Raw genomic sequence first — 13,803 nt, 5'->3', positions numbered from 1 at the left:
GCGTAAGACTAGAGGGAAGGCAGCTAGTCATCACCACCCACCGCCAACTCTTGGACTACTCTTTTACCAACGAATAGTGGGATTGGCCGTTACATTATAACTCCCTCACGGCTGAAAGCGAGAGGATGTTTGATGCGACGGGGATTCGAACCCACATCCCTCAAATTACTAGTCGAACGCCACCTGGCCATGCTGGGCCTATACAAGAAATGAATTGTTGTTTGATTTATCCATTTATTGACGGTATATCTACAAAATGACTGAGAATACAGCCTATAAAAAACTGTATGTAAATTATTTCAACACGAGGAGTATAACTTATTTCAAATGATGATACAATTGTTTAAACAAAATAGAATCCGAACTAGTTTCCACTATGTCTAGAAACTTAGTTTGAGTATTTATTAAGCTCGCAAAGTAAGTTTCATATGATTATTATTCTTAAACTAATATCTTCTTCTTCATTTCTTATACCTCACTTGTGCTTTCATGTCACTGCAGTATTAAGCGTATATATATATAAACTGCTGGCCAAAATCTTAAGGCCAATGAACATAAAGAAAAAATACGCATTTTGCGTTGTTAGACTCAACCACTTATTTGAGTAAAGCTTCGAAAATGAAAATAAGTAAAGGGAAAATAATAATAAAAAACGTTTTTAGTATTTAATAGGGAAAACGTGAAAACGCCCCAGTCGTGGGGGCATTATAATGGTACTGTCAATCCCACTATTCGTTGGTAAAAGAGTAGCCCCAGACTTGGCGGTGGGTGGTGATGACAAGCTGCCTTCCCTCTAGTCTTACACTTCTAAATTAGAGACGACTAGCGCAGATAGCCCTCGAGTAGCTTTGTGCGAAATTCAAAAACAAACAAACAAACAGACAGCCTGAGGTGGATTTGCTATAAGAAATCACACACACACACGTACACAAAGTAATATTAAAAACGAATGTTTTAAAGTACAAAATTTTAATTACAAAAATAATAAATGCCGTTGTCAATGTACAATGTGCGCCGTACTCCTGTTCATCGTATTATGCTTAGATGCCCAATGAAAACATAACACTTCAATTACTTTGCAGAAGCAACTAACTGAACGAGAGTCTACAGTAATATTATTTCAAATTTGAGTAACATAAAAATGAACTATTTTATTAAAATTAACGTTTGTGCTAAACTTTAGATGTTATGCTTACGAATTAAAAATGGTGGTTGAAAAAATCGTGATCGCTAAATAACCTTGATTTAAACAAGGAAATAAAATGTTCACTGGAAAATTGAAATTCATCGATTCCCCACAACATGGAGTCACTGATAGCGCCACACCACCGGCGTTGTAAGCAAAGCAAGGAATGTAGAGAGAATAAGGGATTACGCGGTGGTGTAGCAAATCTGAAAGGTACATTTCATTTTCGTTGCAAAATTGAACAATTGCAGTGATTAGCGTTTTGTGATTGTTATTAGGTTTTTAGATAAATCGTTGACGTATATCAAAAGTGATAGTGTAATTGTTTGAGAATATAAAAGATTTAAAACCAAAGTTTGTGTGGTAGTGACTGCGTCCATTTATACAAAAGCTCGTATTTATTTAGGCCTAGGCCTACAAGTCCAAAGTACTTTTAATATAATTTTTAAAATGAGAATTAAAAGACATATATTAACTTTAGCCTTGCCATAATGAATGCTGTGGATAATATATAAAAAACTCCATTTTCACAAATAAAAATGGAGGAGAAAATGTTTATTAAAACTAATCCCATGAACCAAGGGATTTCTTTATGAGGCAAAATAATAAATATGTAAAAAAGATTGTTTGCTTTTCACTGGTTCGATAAAAAGCCTTGGCTTACCGCAATCAAATAAAAAATACTTTTTTGTTGCTTTAGTACTTCGTTGTTGTAGGCGAAAACTTATGAACAAAGACTGGCTGCTCAAATCTCAAGCGCCACCGCATGTCCAAGAGGTTAAGGCACTCGACTCGTAATCCGAGGGTTTCGGGTTCGAATCCCCGTCACACCCAATATGTCATTTCAGTGTTGGGGTTGTTATAATGTTACGGTCAATCCAACGATTTGTTGATAAAAGAGTATCCAAAGAGTTGGCAGTGGGTGCCTTCCCTCTAGCCTTACACTGCTCAATTAGGGACGGCTAGCAGATATAGCCCTCGTGTAGTTTTACGCAAAATTCAAAATCAAACCAAATCTCAAGCATTTATTGGAGAGATTCAGTAATCATGAAGAAAAGCTTAAAGCATATTGATAATTTAGTTTCTTATAAAATATTTGTTTTAGTGAATATTTTGCTTCAGGTAGACTCAAGCTATAGTGTGTCAGTCAAAAAGCACAATGAACTAGTATACAAAAATAGACATATTAAACGTATCATTGAAGCAATAATGTTATATATAAATGTGGAAAACTAAAACTTGAATTTCCAGGGCCTGATGAATTGGCAACATTGCATAATTGTGGAATATTTTCAGACCTGCCGGAAAAAGAGGCTCAACGATACAGCTTGTTAGAAGACCACGTGAAAAATGCCTTTATACAAGAAACATAGACAAGATAACCCAAAATGAGCTACTAGACTGCATGGTTAATATCAATGAGAATTAAACTAAAAAAAATAAATTAATGTAAGTTACGTATTAGTTCATGCAGGTTTCGGTTTGTAGTTATTTGACGGTAGGTAAAGACAGTCAACTAATTTAAAGATTCACCTAATTTGTCGAAGTTAGTGATAGAACCGAAACTGGGTTATGCATTGTCAAGTTCGAGCATTTGCAGCAACATAAGGTTGAAGGTAACTCATAGATGAAGCGTAAGATGGCGCAGCTTCTATGATTTGTTTGTTTGTTTTTGAATTTCGCACAAAGCTACTCGAGGGCTATCTGTGCTAGCCGTTCCTAATTTAGCAGTGTAAGACTAGAGGGAAGGCAGCTAGTCATCACCACCCATCGCCAACTCTTGGGCTATTTTTTTACCAATGAATAGTGGGATTGACCGTCACTTATAACGCCCCCACGGCTGAAAGAGCGAGCATGTTTGGTGCGACCGAGATTCGAACCCGCGACCCTCAGATTACGAGTCGAACGCTTTAACTCGCCTGACCATGCCGGGGCAGCTACTATGAGTGGAACACAAGTAGGATTGCAAACTCTTATGAAATAACGTTATCTTTATGCCATTCATGTGAACTGTTATGCTTATTAACTGAACTTGATTTTTAAGAAAGCTTGCTCTTCAATCAAACAAATACAAATTTTCTTCGGTAGCATTTCTAAATGTAGAACTTTTTTTTTAAGTTCTTCCAAGTGCAGAAACATCATGCGTGAAGTTTGTGGACACTGTTCCAAATGCGGTTGACACTAGGTGGAATTTTCACGGAAGAATTGTTAGCTCTGTTTTTGAAAATAATGAATAATGGGATTGATCGTAACTTATAACGCCTCACGGCTGAAAGGGCGAGCATGTTTGGTGTAACGGGATTCAAACCCGCGACCCTTAGATTACGAGTCGAGCGTCCTAACCACGTAGCCATTTTGAGCTAAAAAAATACAATCTAGAAAAACAATTTTCATGAAAGATGCACGTGACTAATTATTTTTATCTTTATAAGACCATTAGCTATTTTAAACAACAAATAATTTATCATAATATTTATGCAAAAACGGCTCGTTTGGGTTGAGAAAATATTTTACATAGAAGAGCGAACAACGTTTCGACCTTCTTCGTCAGGTTCACAAAGAAAGAGATAACTGACCGGAAGCTGACCACATGTTTGGAAGGGGTTGTGTAACTGAGTGTCGGAATGTAGAGGGCGGTGTTAGATGTTTGAATATATAATTTTATTTATTTTATTAATATAGGTATAAAGGCGTTCCTTTATATCGGTTTATTTTGGGTTTAAGTTGTTGTATAAGTAAGGCTTCTTTAATTTTGCGTTTTTTATGTTTGTTTCTTTATTTAGTATTTGAGTGTTTTCTATGGTTATGTTGTGTTTATTTGACTTGCAGTGTTCAAAAACGTGTGAAGGTGACTTTTTATGTTCTTTGAATCTGGTTTCCATTTTTCTACTTGTTTCTCCAATATAGAAGTCGTGGCAGTTATCACATTGTATTTTATAAATAATGTTGGTGTGGTGTTTGTCAGTGTAGTTTTCACATAGTACAGACTTCAGTTTTGTGCCTGGTTTTTGAATAAATTTGGTATTAACTGGAATGCCATATTGTGTCATATATTCCTTGGGACTCAGCACATGAAACAAAACAAAAACTCAACATACTAAGAAACCAAATAAACACAGCCATAAAACTATGCTCACCAGATAAAATTAACGATGAATTAGACAAAATAAAACAATACTTCATCAACATCAATAAGTTTCCTCCACAAACCGTAGAAAACGTTATACGCACACACCTAGACAGAAAGCAAAATCAACCAACCAAAGTAAATATATCTCACGAATCAAAAAATCACGAAACCATATACTGCTGCATACCATATATTCCTGACATCAGCAGACAAATAACCAACATTCGGCAAAAACTAGAAACAAAATAATTACTTTTTGTAATTTTGAGGGGCGAACCGAAGCTTGCCCTTATATGCCGTGGGAGCATTATAAAGTGATGGTCAATCCCACTATTCGTTGGTAAAAGAGTAGCACAAGAGTTGGCGGTAGGTGGTGATGACTAGCTGCCTTTCCTCTAGTCTTACACTCCAAAATTAGGGGCGGCTAGCGCAGATAGCTCTCGTGTAGCTTTGCGCGAAATTAAAAAATAAACAAGAACAAGAAATAGTAGCGTTATATTTTGTTTCTTTTTAAGCTTGGATTAGTACAGCTAAAAATGAACAAATATGAAAAAAATCAAAGTATTAAGAAAAAAATGTGTTTATAAAACTGTACAAAAATTGCTTTGATACATATTTTGAAAAGAAAATAGTCTATGGGGGCTGAACCTTGGACTGTCTCTTAACAGTGTCGTAAAACTCTGAAAATTGACAGAAAAATCAAATGAATCTTCATTATTTAACATTAATATAATTTAAAATATCACGATTTGAGCAATCGTTAATACATAATGACCTGTCTAGCTTTACCTCTGATGGTACTTGTTATTTTGCAAAGAAGTTTAGATATATTTAAATGACAGTGACTTACACTCTCACAATGACTGGATGATAACAAAGGCTCGAGAGGAAAGATTGCCAGGAAGTAAGTAAGAAACAGGAAGTTGAAAGATATCAGGATGGTTTAATCGAAAATCTCCCGGGAAATGTGGCTCTGTGCGTTCTTAGATGAAAAAAGGACTTTCCGTTTGCATATATTTTAAACAGATGTAAAAGGAAGGCTTTATCTCAGTCGTGGCAGAACCTTAGCGATGGCTTCTTCTTTCATGTTCGCCGTTGTGGTGCTTTTTATTAGCTTAGCAGGTAACTATCATTTGTATTACATTTTTACGAGCCTTGCGGTATGTTTTAGAAGCAAATGTTTTCTTCTAACACCTAGAATTTGTCGCTTAGTCCTACAAGATCATAAGCCAAAAATCTTTGTGCCCAAACTTGAGGTGTCTGAAAATATTAACTATACTTTGTATTGTATTGATGTTAAACATTTGATATGCCAAACACTGCATTTGTTAAATCATGCGGGTTAAACTATTAATAGGTTTTAAACAATTATAAGCGCTATTAATAATAAATCTCTAAAGCGAGCCCTGTATGGCTAGGTGGGTTACAGCGTTCGACTCGTAATGTGAGGGTCGCGGGTTCGAATCCTCGTCGCACCAAAACATACTCTGCCCTTTCAGTCGTGGGGGCTTTATAATTGTTCCGTCAATCCCACTCTTTGTTGGTAAAAGAGTAGCTTAAGAGTTGGCGGTCGGTGGTGATGACTAGCTACCTTCCGTCTAGTCCTTACACTGCTAAATTAGGGACGGCTAGCGCAGATCGTCCTTGAGTATATTTGCGCGAAATTCAAAAACAAACTCTAAAGCGAAAGCGTAATGTTTTTCGAATATGCTTGGTACTGGTATAACATTTTAATTACTTATAAAAAGCAATTTTGTTTTTCAGTTTCTTACACTACTAACTCAGAAGAAAACATTAATTTACCAGAATACTTAAGATAAGTTTCTCATTTACCTAAAATTTTCAAAAGAATTCGCACATTTTTTTTACAGATATGTGTATGAATGTGTGTGTGTATTTTTAACATTAGAACGCTGGTAATGGAACGTGACTGAATTCTTTTCACCCAAGTTACCTACTGTTCTGGGCTATTTCCTTTTCACTTAGTATTACACTTCACAGGGTAATTTCTAAGTAAAATTTCACATTCACCTAGAAATTTCAAAACTTTTCGCCTATTTTTATAGAATGCGCTTTTTAGAATAAAAGGTAATTCACGGTGTCTAAGTTCCTTACTCTCAAGCTACTTATTGTTCTGGATCATTCCTTTTTGGATGCTCTTTCTCACGAAAAAGTAGAGTAAAATACAATATGCAAATGACAGATTAAGTGAGACCTTAAGAACATGTTTTTAGTTTCTATTGAATGGGATGGAATTTAAGAATTTTATAAATATTTTTATGCTCTTTCAGTCTGGTAGGAATTAGAGCCTGGAACAATGTAGAGCCAGACTTCCATTGTAAGTGGTTCCTATTCGGCCTGTGCTCTCATTTGCCTTTGTTTGTTCTGTTTTAAATTAAGATTGTTTTTCACTTTATTCACATTATGTTCAGTGCTTTAGATTCAGAAAAAATTCATTTGCATTCTCTAGTACATTTGTTGACGTTCCTCAAGTCGTTGCAATTACAAAATTACCTCTAAAGTTGTTAGTGCACTCGAGAATACCACAGAGTAAGAAATTAATTAGACTTTTTTACGACTTGAAGATCTTAGAGCTAGGAGAATCAGTTCATCAGCTGTCTTTTGACGATGCTGTGAAATATTTTGATCATAGTCTCATTGTATTTTTAGAATCAGGATGGGAAATTGACTGAGACTTGCTGATTGTATTCTATTTATAGATAATGTTTGCGATATTGATTCTGATACTGGGATCTTGAGAATGAAACTACTTCAGAAACTGGCAGTCATTTTTGACATGTCAGACTCAAAAACAGCACAAATGTATGTTCAGGGGAGAATTAACGTATTTTGAACATACAAGTTGTGTTTTGCAGTGTAATAGAGGTAATGTCTGATATGTTGTCATCGTGTAACGCAGCAGCGAAAACAATGCGTGAAATTCTTTGTTTGTTGCTCAGAAAGCATTATTCGAACGGTTACTTGTCCAAAACGTGGCGGAATCCTGGTAGTCGTCTGTATTATGGATATTCAGCTCTCTGGTGAAGTGGTAATCAGCATGGTATCCGAAATGGTTGTCGCAGTAACTTTGGTTTCCAATAAGGTCGTTTGCGTCCCTTCATGTCCGAGAGTGAATACATAGCAGTCAGTACATATGGAAGGCACTAACTGATAATTATGACAACTATTTAGATTCCAAGTAGTGGTTGAATCTTAATGAATTTTTGGACAAAAATGATTGTGTGTTTGTGATACCAGATGACAATTGTAACTCTGTAAACAATTCAGGCAATTGTAACTCCGTAAAGTTATTATTGTCACACTGGGGTAACTGTTTGTTTATTTCATCTAAAAAATTATATCTCAGAAATTGTAATTTGCTGCACTGTTACCAGATGACGTAATACTGATCCTGGTTTAGTCACGTGACCTTTCATGTACTATTACATGTTTTTTTGTCTATTTTTAATTTCGCACAAAACTACACGATGGCTCTCTGCATTAGTTGTTCCTAACACGATGGTCTCTGCGTTAGTTGTTCCTAATTTAACAGTGTAACGATGGTTCTCTGCGTTAGCTGTTCCTAATTTAACAGTGTAACGATGGCTCTCTGCGTCAGCTGTTCCTAATTTAACAGTGTAACGATGGCTCTCTGCGTTAGCTGTTCCTAATTTAACAGTGTAACGATGGCTCTCTGCGTCAGCTGTTCCTAATTTAACAGTGTAACGATGGCTCTCTGCGTCAGCTGTTCCTAATTTAACAGTATAACGATGGCTCTCTGCGTCAGCTGTTCCTAATTTAACAGTGTAACGATGGCTCTCTGCGTTAGCTGTTCCTAATTTAACAGTGTAACGATGGCTCTCTGCGTCAGCTGTTCCTAATTTAACAGTGTAACGATGGCTCTCTGCGTTAGCTGTTCCTAATTTAACAGTGTAACGATGGCTCTCTGCGTTAGCTGTTCCTAATTTAACAGTATAACGATGGCTCTCTGCGTTAGCTGTTCCTAATTTAACAGTGTAACGATGGCTCTCTGCGTTAGCTGTTCCTAATTTAACAGTATAACGATGGCTCTCTGCGTTAGCTGTTCCTAATTTAACAGTGTAACAATACGAATATTGCAGCTATTCATCACCTCCCACTGCAAACTCTTTGGTTACACTTTTTACCACTTACTAACGAATAGTGGGATTGACGGTTACATTATAACGTCTCTATGGTTGAAAGGACCAGCATATTTGGTGTGATGGGGATTCGAATCCGCTACCCTCAGATTACGAGTCGAGTACTGTTACACGACTAAAGTAGCTTATTTTTGATTGTCTTATGTACTGGCACCGGATAACAACTAAAGTAGCTTATTTTTGATTGTCTTATGTACTGGCACCGGATAACAACTAAAGTAGCTTATTTTTGATTGTCTTATGTACTGGCACCGGATAACACAAATACTCCTGATTCTTTAACATTCTAAATATTAACAATAAACAAACTCAGTAAACGTTTTGGTCAGTCTGTTACGCGGTTTAAACATTTTGATAGAGATTGGCCGAAATTTTCGATTCTTTTCTAGTTTTATAAAAGACATGCAATTTGGCATTTGAACAATATTTTACTTTGTAAAATATTAAAAAAAATTGTAATAACATATGTTGTTTAAAACGACACTCTCAAGTGTTTATCTGGGCGGGCAGGTCTACTGTCGTTATGCTCAGAGTGTGACAAATCCGAGGGTTCATGGTCGACGTTCCGTTGTAGCAAAACGCACTCTGCCCTTTGGGGCCATAGATACATTATAAGAGCGACAGTCAAATCCCACTATTGGGCTAGACAAGGGAAGCCCAAGAGTTGGCAGTGAATTCTGCCTGCCTTCTCTTTGTTCTATCAATTCAAGATAATGTATGTTTACTGGGAAATAGTCCCCACGTAGCTTTAGGTGAAAAATTTATTATTAAATAAGCATACTTCGAACTGTAAACTAAAAATACCGAAAGGTGTCGAGATTATAGAAATTATATTTTAAGTAAGACGGGGGAAGCACGCTGGCTTGAGTTCAAACTATTAATTTGTTACTTCAAAGATAATATTAATAAGAATGAATAATAATTACACTAGCATATTTACCAATTTAATGTTTCACCGTACAATTCCTAAAACAAAAAAGTCATTGGTTATAAAAAAATTAGATTAAACTTACAAAATCTGTTTCATCACTTGCATATTTACTAATACTAACAAAGAAAAAATTTAATTATATAGTAATTAAATGTATATGTTATATAAACACGTAATTTATAAATTATGAAGAAAGAATTAGAAAAATAAATTATATGATTAAATGTTTTGCAAAAAATAAAAGTAAAAATATTATAAAGTGGGACAATAAATACAATAATTAAATTGAATTCGATAATTTCTTGTTGTTTTGACAGCAAATGTTGAGAGTTACCTGGCTTTTCGTTGCGGAAGGTATAGCCCATGCCTTGATGACGGGCCTAATGTTAACCTATACAGTTGTTGTTCTTTTTACAATTGCCACAAATGTTTAGCCCGATTGGAAAACTGTCCTAAAGGACTTCACTACAACGCTTATCTCAAAGTCTGCGACTGGCCGTCAAAAGCTGGCTGTACATCTGTCAACAAAGGTGATATTGTTTTTCTTTTGTTTTTATTGTAAAATCAAACATAATTGATAATTATTAAACAAACCCAACACACTGGTTTAACATGAAAAGGTTCGGCATAAACAGATGGTTAGGGTGGGTACTCGACTCGCAATCTGAGGGTCGCGGACTCTAATCCCCATCACACCAAGTATGCTCATCCTCACAGCCGTGGGGCGTTATAATTATACGGTCAATCTCACTATTCGTTGGTAAAAGAGTATCTCAAGAGTTGACGGTGGGTGGTGATAAGTAACTGCCTTCCCTCTAGTGTTAAATTTGACAAGTAAGGCCCAGAATCTAACCTGGCAAACCCAGAACTCTTTTTAATTGAACTGCTTTTGGACTTTTGGAACACCACCCATGAGACAGAAGTCATGACACTCGTAAAGTTCTACTGTACTTAAAATTACTTTGCATGCGCATGTTATATTTTTATACATATACACCAAGAGCTAAAGACATGTTATAAATAAGGTCCTGGGCTGTGAATAATATTAAAAGACTTGCTTTTGTTGAAAACGAGACAAGGACGCAGTCTCAATACTTTTAGTAATTTCTTTAGTGGGAATTAATGTAATGAATATTTTTATTGCAAACTTTTATTTCTAAAAATTGTAAGTTTATTATTATATTTATAAATATCGTTTTGTAATTTCACGTCTTAATAAAACAATTTTTAAGCTGAATATGTTTCATTCTTTGTTGCAGAATAACATGTACTATACTTGTACAGTAAGTAAAAGATTGTTTGTGAATTTTGACGTACGTCACACTTACACCAGTGTCATAGCTGTTAGTGTATAAGATAACTCAAGTCTAGTTATTTGTTATATATATATATTTATTACTAGAGACAGCTCCCAGTGGCACAGCGGCTTGTCTGCAGACTTATATAGCTGGAAATCGGATTTCGATATCCGTTGTGGGCGGAGCACAGATAGCCCAGTGTGAAGCTTTCAGCTTAATCTCAAACAATAAACAAAATACTATAAACTAAACTGAAAGGCTAGTGTTCTATCCAATCGCCAACATCCTCAACCACTGGAATTTAAGTAAACTAACAACTGTAATGATTCACGAAGTTAAGTTGACCGCTGTGTTATCCACTTGAGAATGGTCTTTCTCGTTAGGATTTAAAATCCAGTAACAACTGTAGTGGTTTAAGGAAGCATATCCAACTGTAGTTTATTCCTGTGTTACATTGAGTGAGTGCGTTATCATTTAGATAGATGTGGTTCAACCCCCCATCCCACAGTGGTTTTGTATTTATTTAAATGCAACCTTTAATAAAGGATATCACACGGAGTAATCTAGTGGCTTTTGTATGATTTTTATATGTATGTACTTTACTTATTTAAGTACTTTTTTCCTTACCGTACGAAGTTGTTAATACCCTCAGTTGAGTTTGTTTGTATGTTTTGAATTTCGCGTAAAGCTACTTAAGGGCTATCTGCGCTAGCCGTCCCTCATTTAGCAGTGTAAGACTAGAGGGAAAGCAACTAGTCATCACTACCCACCGCCAACTCTTGGGCTACTCTTTTACCAACGAATAATGTGATTGACATTATAACACCCCCACAGCTAAAAGGGCGAGCATGTTTAGTGCAACCGGGATTCGAACCCGCGACCCTCAGATTACGACTCGCATGCCTTAACTCACCTGGCCATTTCGGGCTTCTCTCAATTGGGACATTGACGAGATTTTAATAGGAAATTACACTGACTATGAAATTACATTGACTGCGAAATGTTCGCGTTCATGATTAGAAACTTCCAACTTGGAATATAGTGCTGGCTTTCATGCTACTAAACCAGTGTGTAACATTCTAACACCAGGTGAAAATTTATTTAATATAGTATGTATTGTTTGTTTATTTGTTTTCGAATTTCGCACAAAGCTACTCGAGGGCTATCTGTGCTAGCAGTCCCTAATTTAGCAGTGTAAGACTAGAGGGAAGGCAGCTAGTCATCACCACCCACCGCCAACTCTTGGGCTACTCTTTTACCAACGAATAGTGGGATTGATCGTCACATTATAACGCCCCCACGGCTGAAAGGGCGAGTATGTTTGGCGCAACCGGGATGCGAACCCGCGACCCCCAGATTACGAGTCGCACGCCTTAACATGCTTGGCCATGCCGGGCCCAGTATGTATTGATTATTGAAAATATTTGTTTGATTTTAACAGTAAAGCAATAAAACTATAAAAAAACTACAGTATCTGAGGATTAAATTAAGTAAATAAACATTGAGTTATTTCCATTTCAAATTGTAAGTTAAAACAATCGATGTTAACAAGCTTATTTATTACGATAAACACTCGATGTTAACAGATTTATTTATTACGATAAACACTCGATGTTAACAGATTTATTTATTACAATAAACACACGCTGTAACTGTTTGTATACTAATTTTGTACAGTTATTTTGGTTTATCCTAATATTAACAATTAAAATATTCTTGTTTTAAAATAATTATATTTTTTACTCTGTCGAAAATACTTGCTCTAAATTATTTTGAAATTTGCCTTAGAAAATCTGAATTATTTATTATTAACGCTTTTGTGTCAAGTTTCTTCAGTTAAATGCGCGACAAAGTTGACAGATCTAAACTCGGAGCAAAACCTCTGATTTTTATTCGAAAAAGAGGGCCTGGCATGGCCAAGCGCGTAAGGCGTGCGACTCGTAATCCGAGGGTCACGGGTTCGCGCCCGAGTCGCGCCAAACATGCTCGCCTTCCCAGCCGTGGGGGCGTTATAATGTGACGGTCAATCCCACTATTCGTTGGTAAAAGAGTAGCCCAAGAGTTGGCGGTGGGTGGTGATGACTAGCTGCCTTCCCTCTAGTCTTACACTGCTAAATTAGGGACGGCTAGCACAGATAGCCCTCGAGTAGCTTTGTGCGAAATTCCAAAACAAAATATTCGAAAAAGAAATTAATTTTGTTTCATTGAAACTATTAAACTATCAACAAACTTTGTTAACTTTATTTTGATGGATTTCTTACTAATTTTTTTCTTCTTTTGTCACAGAATGTCATCTTTGGAAAACAGGTCGAAAATGAACATTCTGTAGTTGTTCTTCTTGTAAGGGGTTCTTGGACCAGCAGTGTAATAGTTACTGAAAAACTTTGCAATGTGCCTGTACGAGTGTGTGTATGTGTACTTACTGAATTGTAAAAAATAAAAAATATGACGTTATGTTATTTGTGCTTTTGCTTTAACTTCTTTTAATGAAATGATGTATTTTATGCGTAAATAAAAGGTTTTGCTTTTATGAGTGTGTTATAGCTCTTCACTTATATTTTCATCTCTGAAAAATTTCCCCAAATGTAATAGGATATGTTGTTTTGAAATAGCTTAAGACCACATCATCAGATGACACAATGGACTGTTGAAGAAGGATAAAACATGAACTGTAGAGATTATATATATAATAAGAACATAACAGGCATAAAAAAAGGGTGTCAAAAGATTTGGGTCTTGGGATCCAGGAAACAACTACGATTCTGAAAAGTTAAATTCTAGTTGCAACGTAATATATTATAGTTTAGGAAAGATAGATTCAGGACCAGCAATGTTCTTAGGCTTAAAAAATGATGAAAAAAATCCAAAAAAGATTGGTTAATTTTAAAACTCTTGTTTTAAAAATAAAGTAACTCTTTCTATATTTTTAATTGATTTGCAAAAATAGATTAAAATCATGTACACGTGGTATATTTGTGACTATAAAACACAAGCAGCTTTTAGACTAGGGTGTTGTAACAATTATCATTTTGTTTGTGATGACAAGTGTAGTTCTACTGATAAAACTACAATAACAG

The 13,803-nt window shown here is 35.7% G+C and overlaps 1 protein-coding gene across 1 annotated transcript; it reads left to right on the top strand.

The window, feature by feature from the left end:
- Positions 1-5,254: 5,254 nt before the first annotated feature.
- On the top strand, positions 5,255-13,256 carry LOC143251017 (uncharacterized). Its single transcript, XM_076502292.1, has 3 exons — positions 5,255-5,438; positions 9,746-9,958; positions 13,013-13,256. Exons 1-3 carry the CDS (start codon positions 5,387-5,389, stop codon positions 13,042-13,044), a joined length of 297 nt encoding a protein of 98 aa, XP_076358407.1. The 5' UTR covers positions 5,255-5,386; the 3' UTR covers positions 13,045-13,256.
- Positions 13,257-13,803: the final 547 nt, after the last annotated feature.

The sequence above is a fragment of the Tachypleus tridentatus genome, chromosome 5 (genome assembly GCF_004210375.1).
Source record: "Tachypleus tridentatus isolate NWPU-2018 chromosome 5, ASM421037v1, whole genome shotgun sequence".
Classification (NCBI taxonomy): Eukaryota; Metazoa; Arthropoda; class Merostomata; order Xiphosura; family Limulidae; genus Tachypleus; species Tachypleus tridentatus.
The sequence above is the reverse complement of the archived record's forward strand: the minus strand, read 5'-3'. Positions and strand labels throughout refer to the sequence as shown.

Coding starts and splice junctions, on each gene's coding strand:
- LOC143251017 (XM_076502292.1), top strand. CDS start 5,387: ATGGCTTCTTCTTTCATGTTCGCCGTTGTGGTGCTTTTTATTAGCTTA. Junction 5,439..9,745: donor GCTTTTTATTAGCTTAGCAG/GTAACTATCATT, acceptor TTGTTTTGACAG/CAAATGTTGAGAGTTACCTG. Junction 9,959..13,012: donor CTGTACATCTGTCAACAAAG/GTGATATTGTTT, acceptor CTTTTGTCACAG/AATGTCATCTTTGGAAAACA.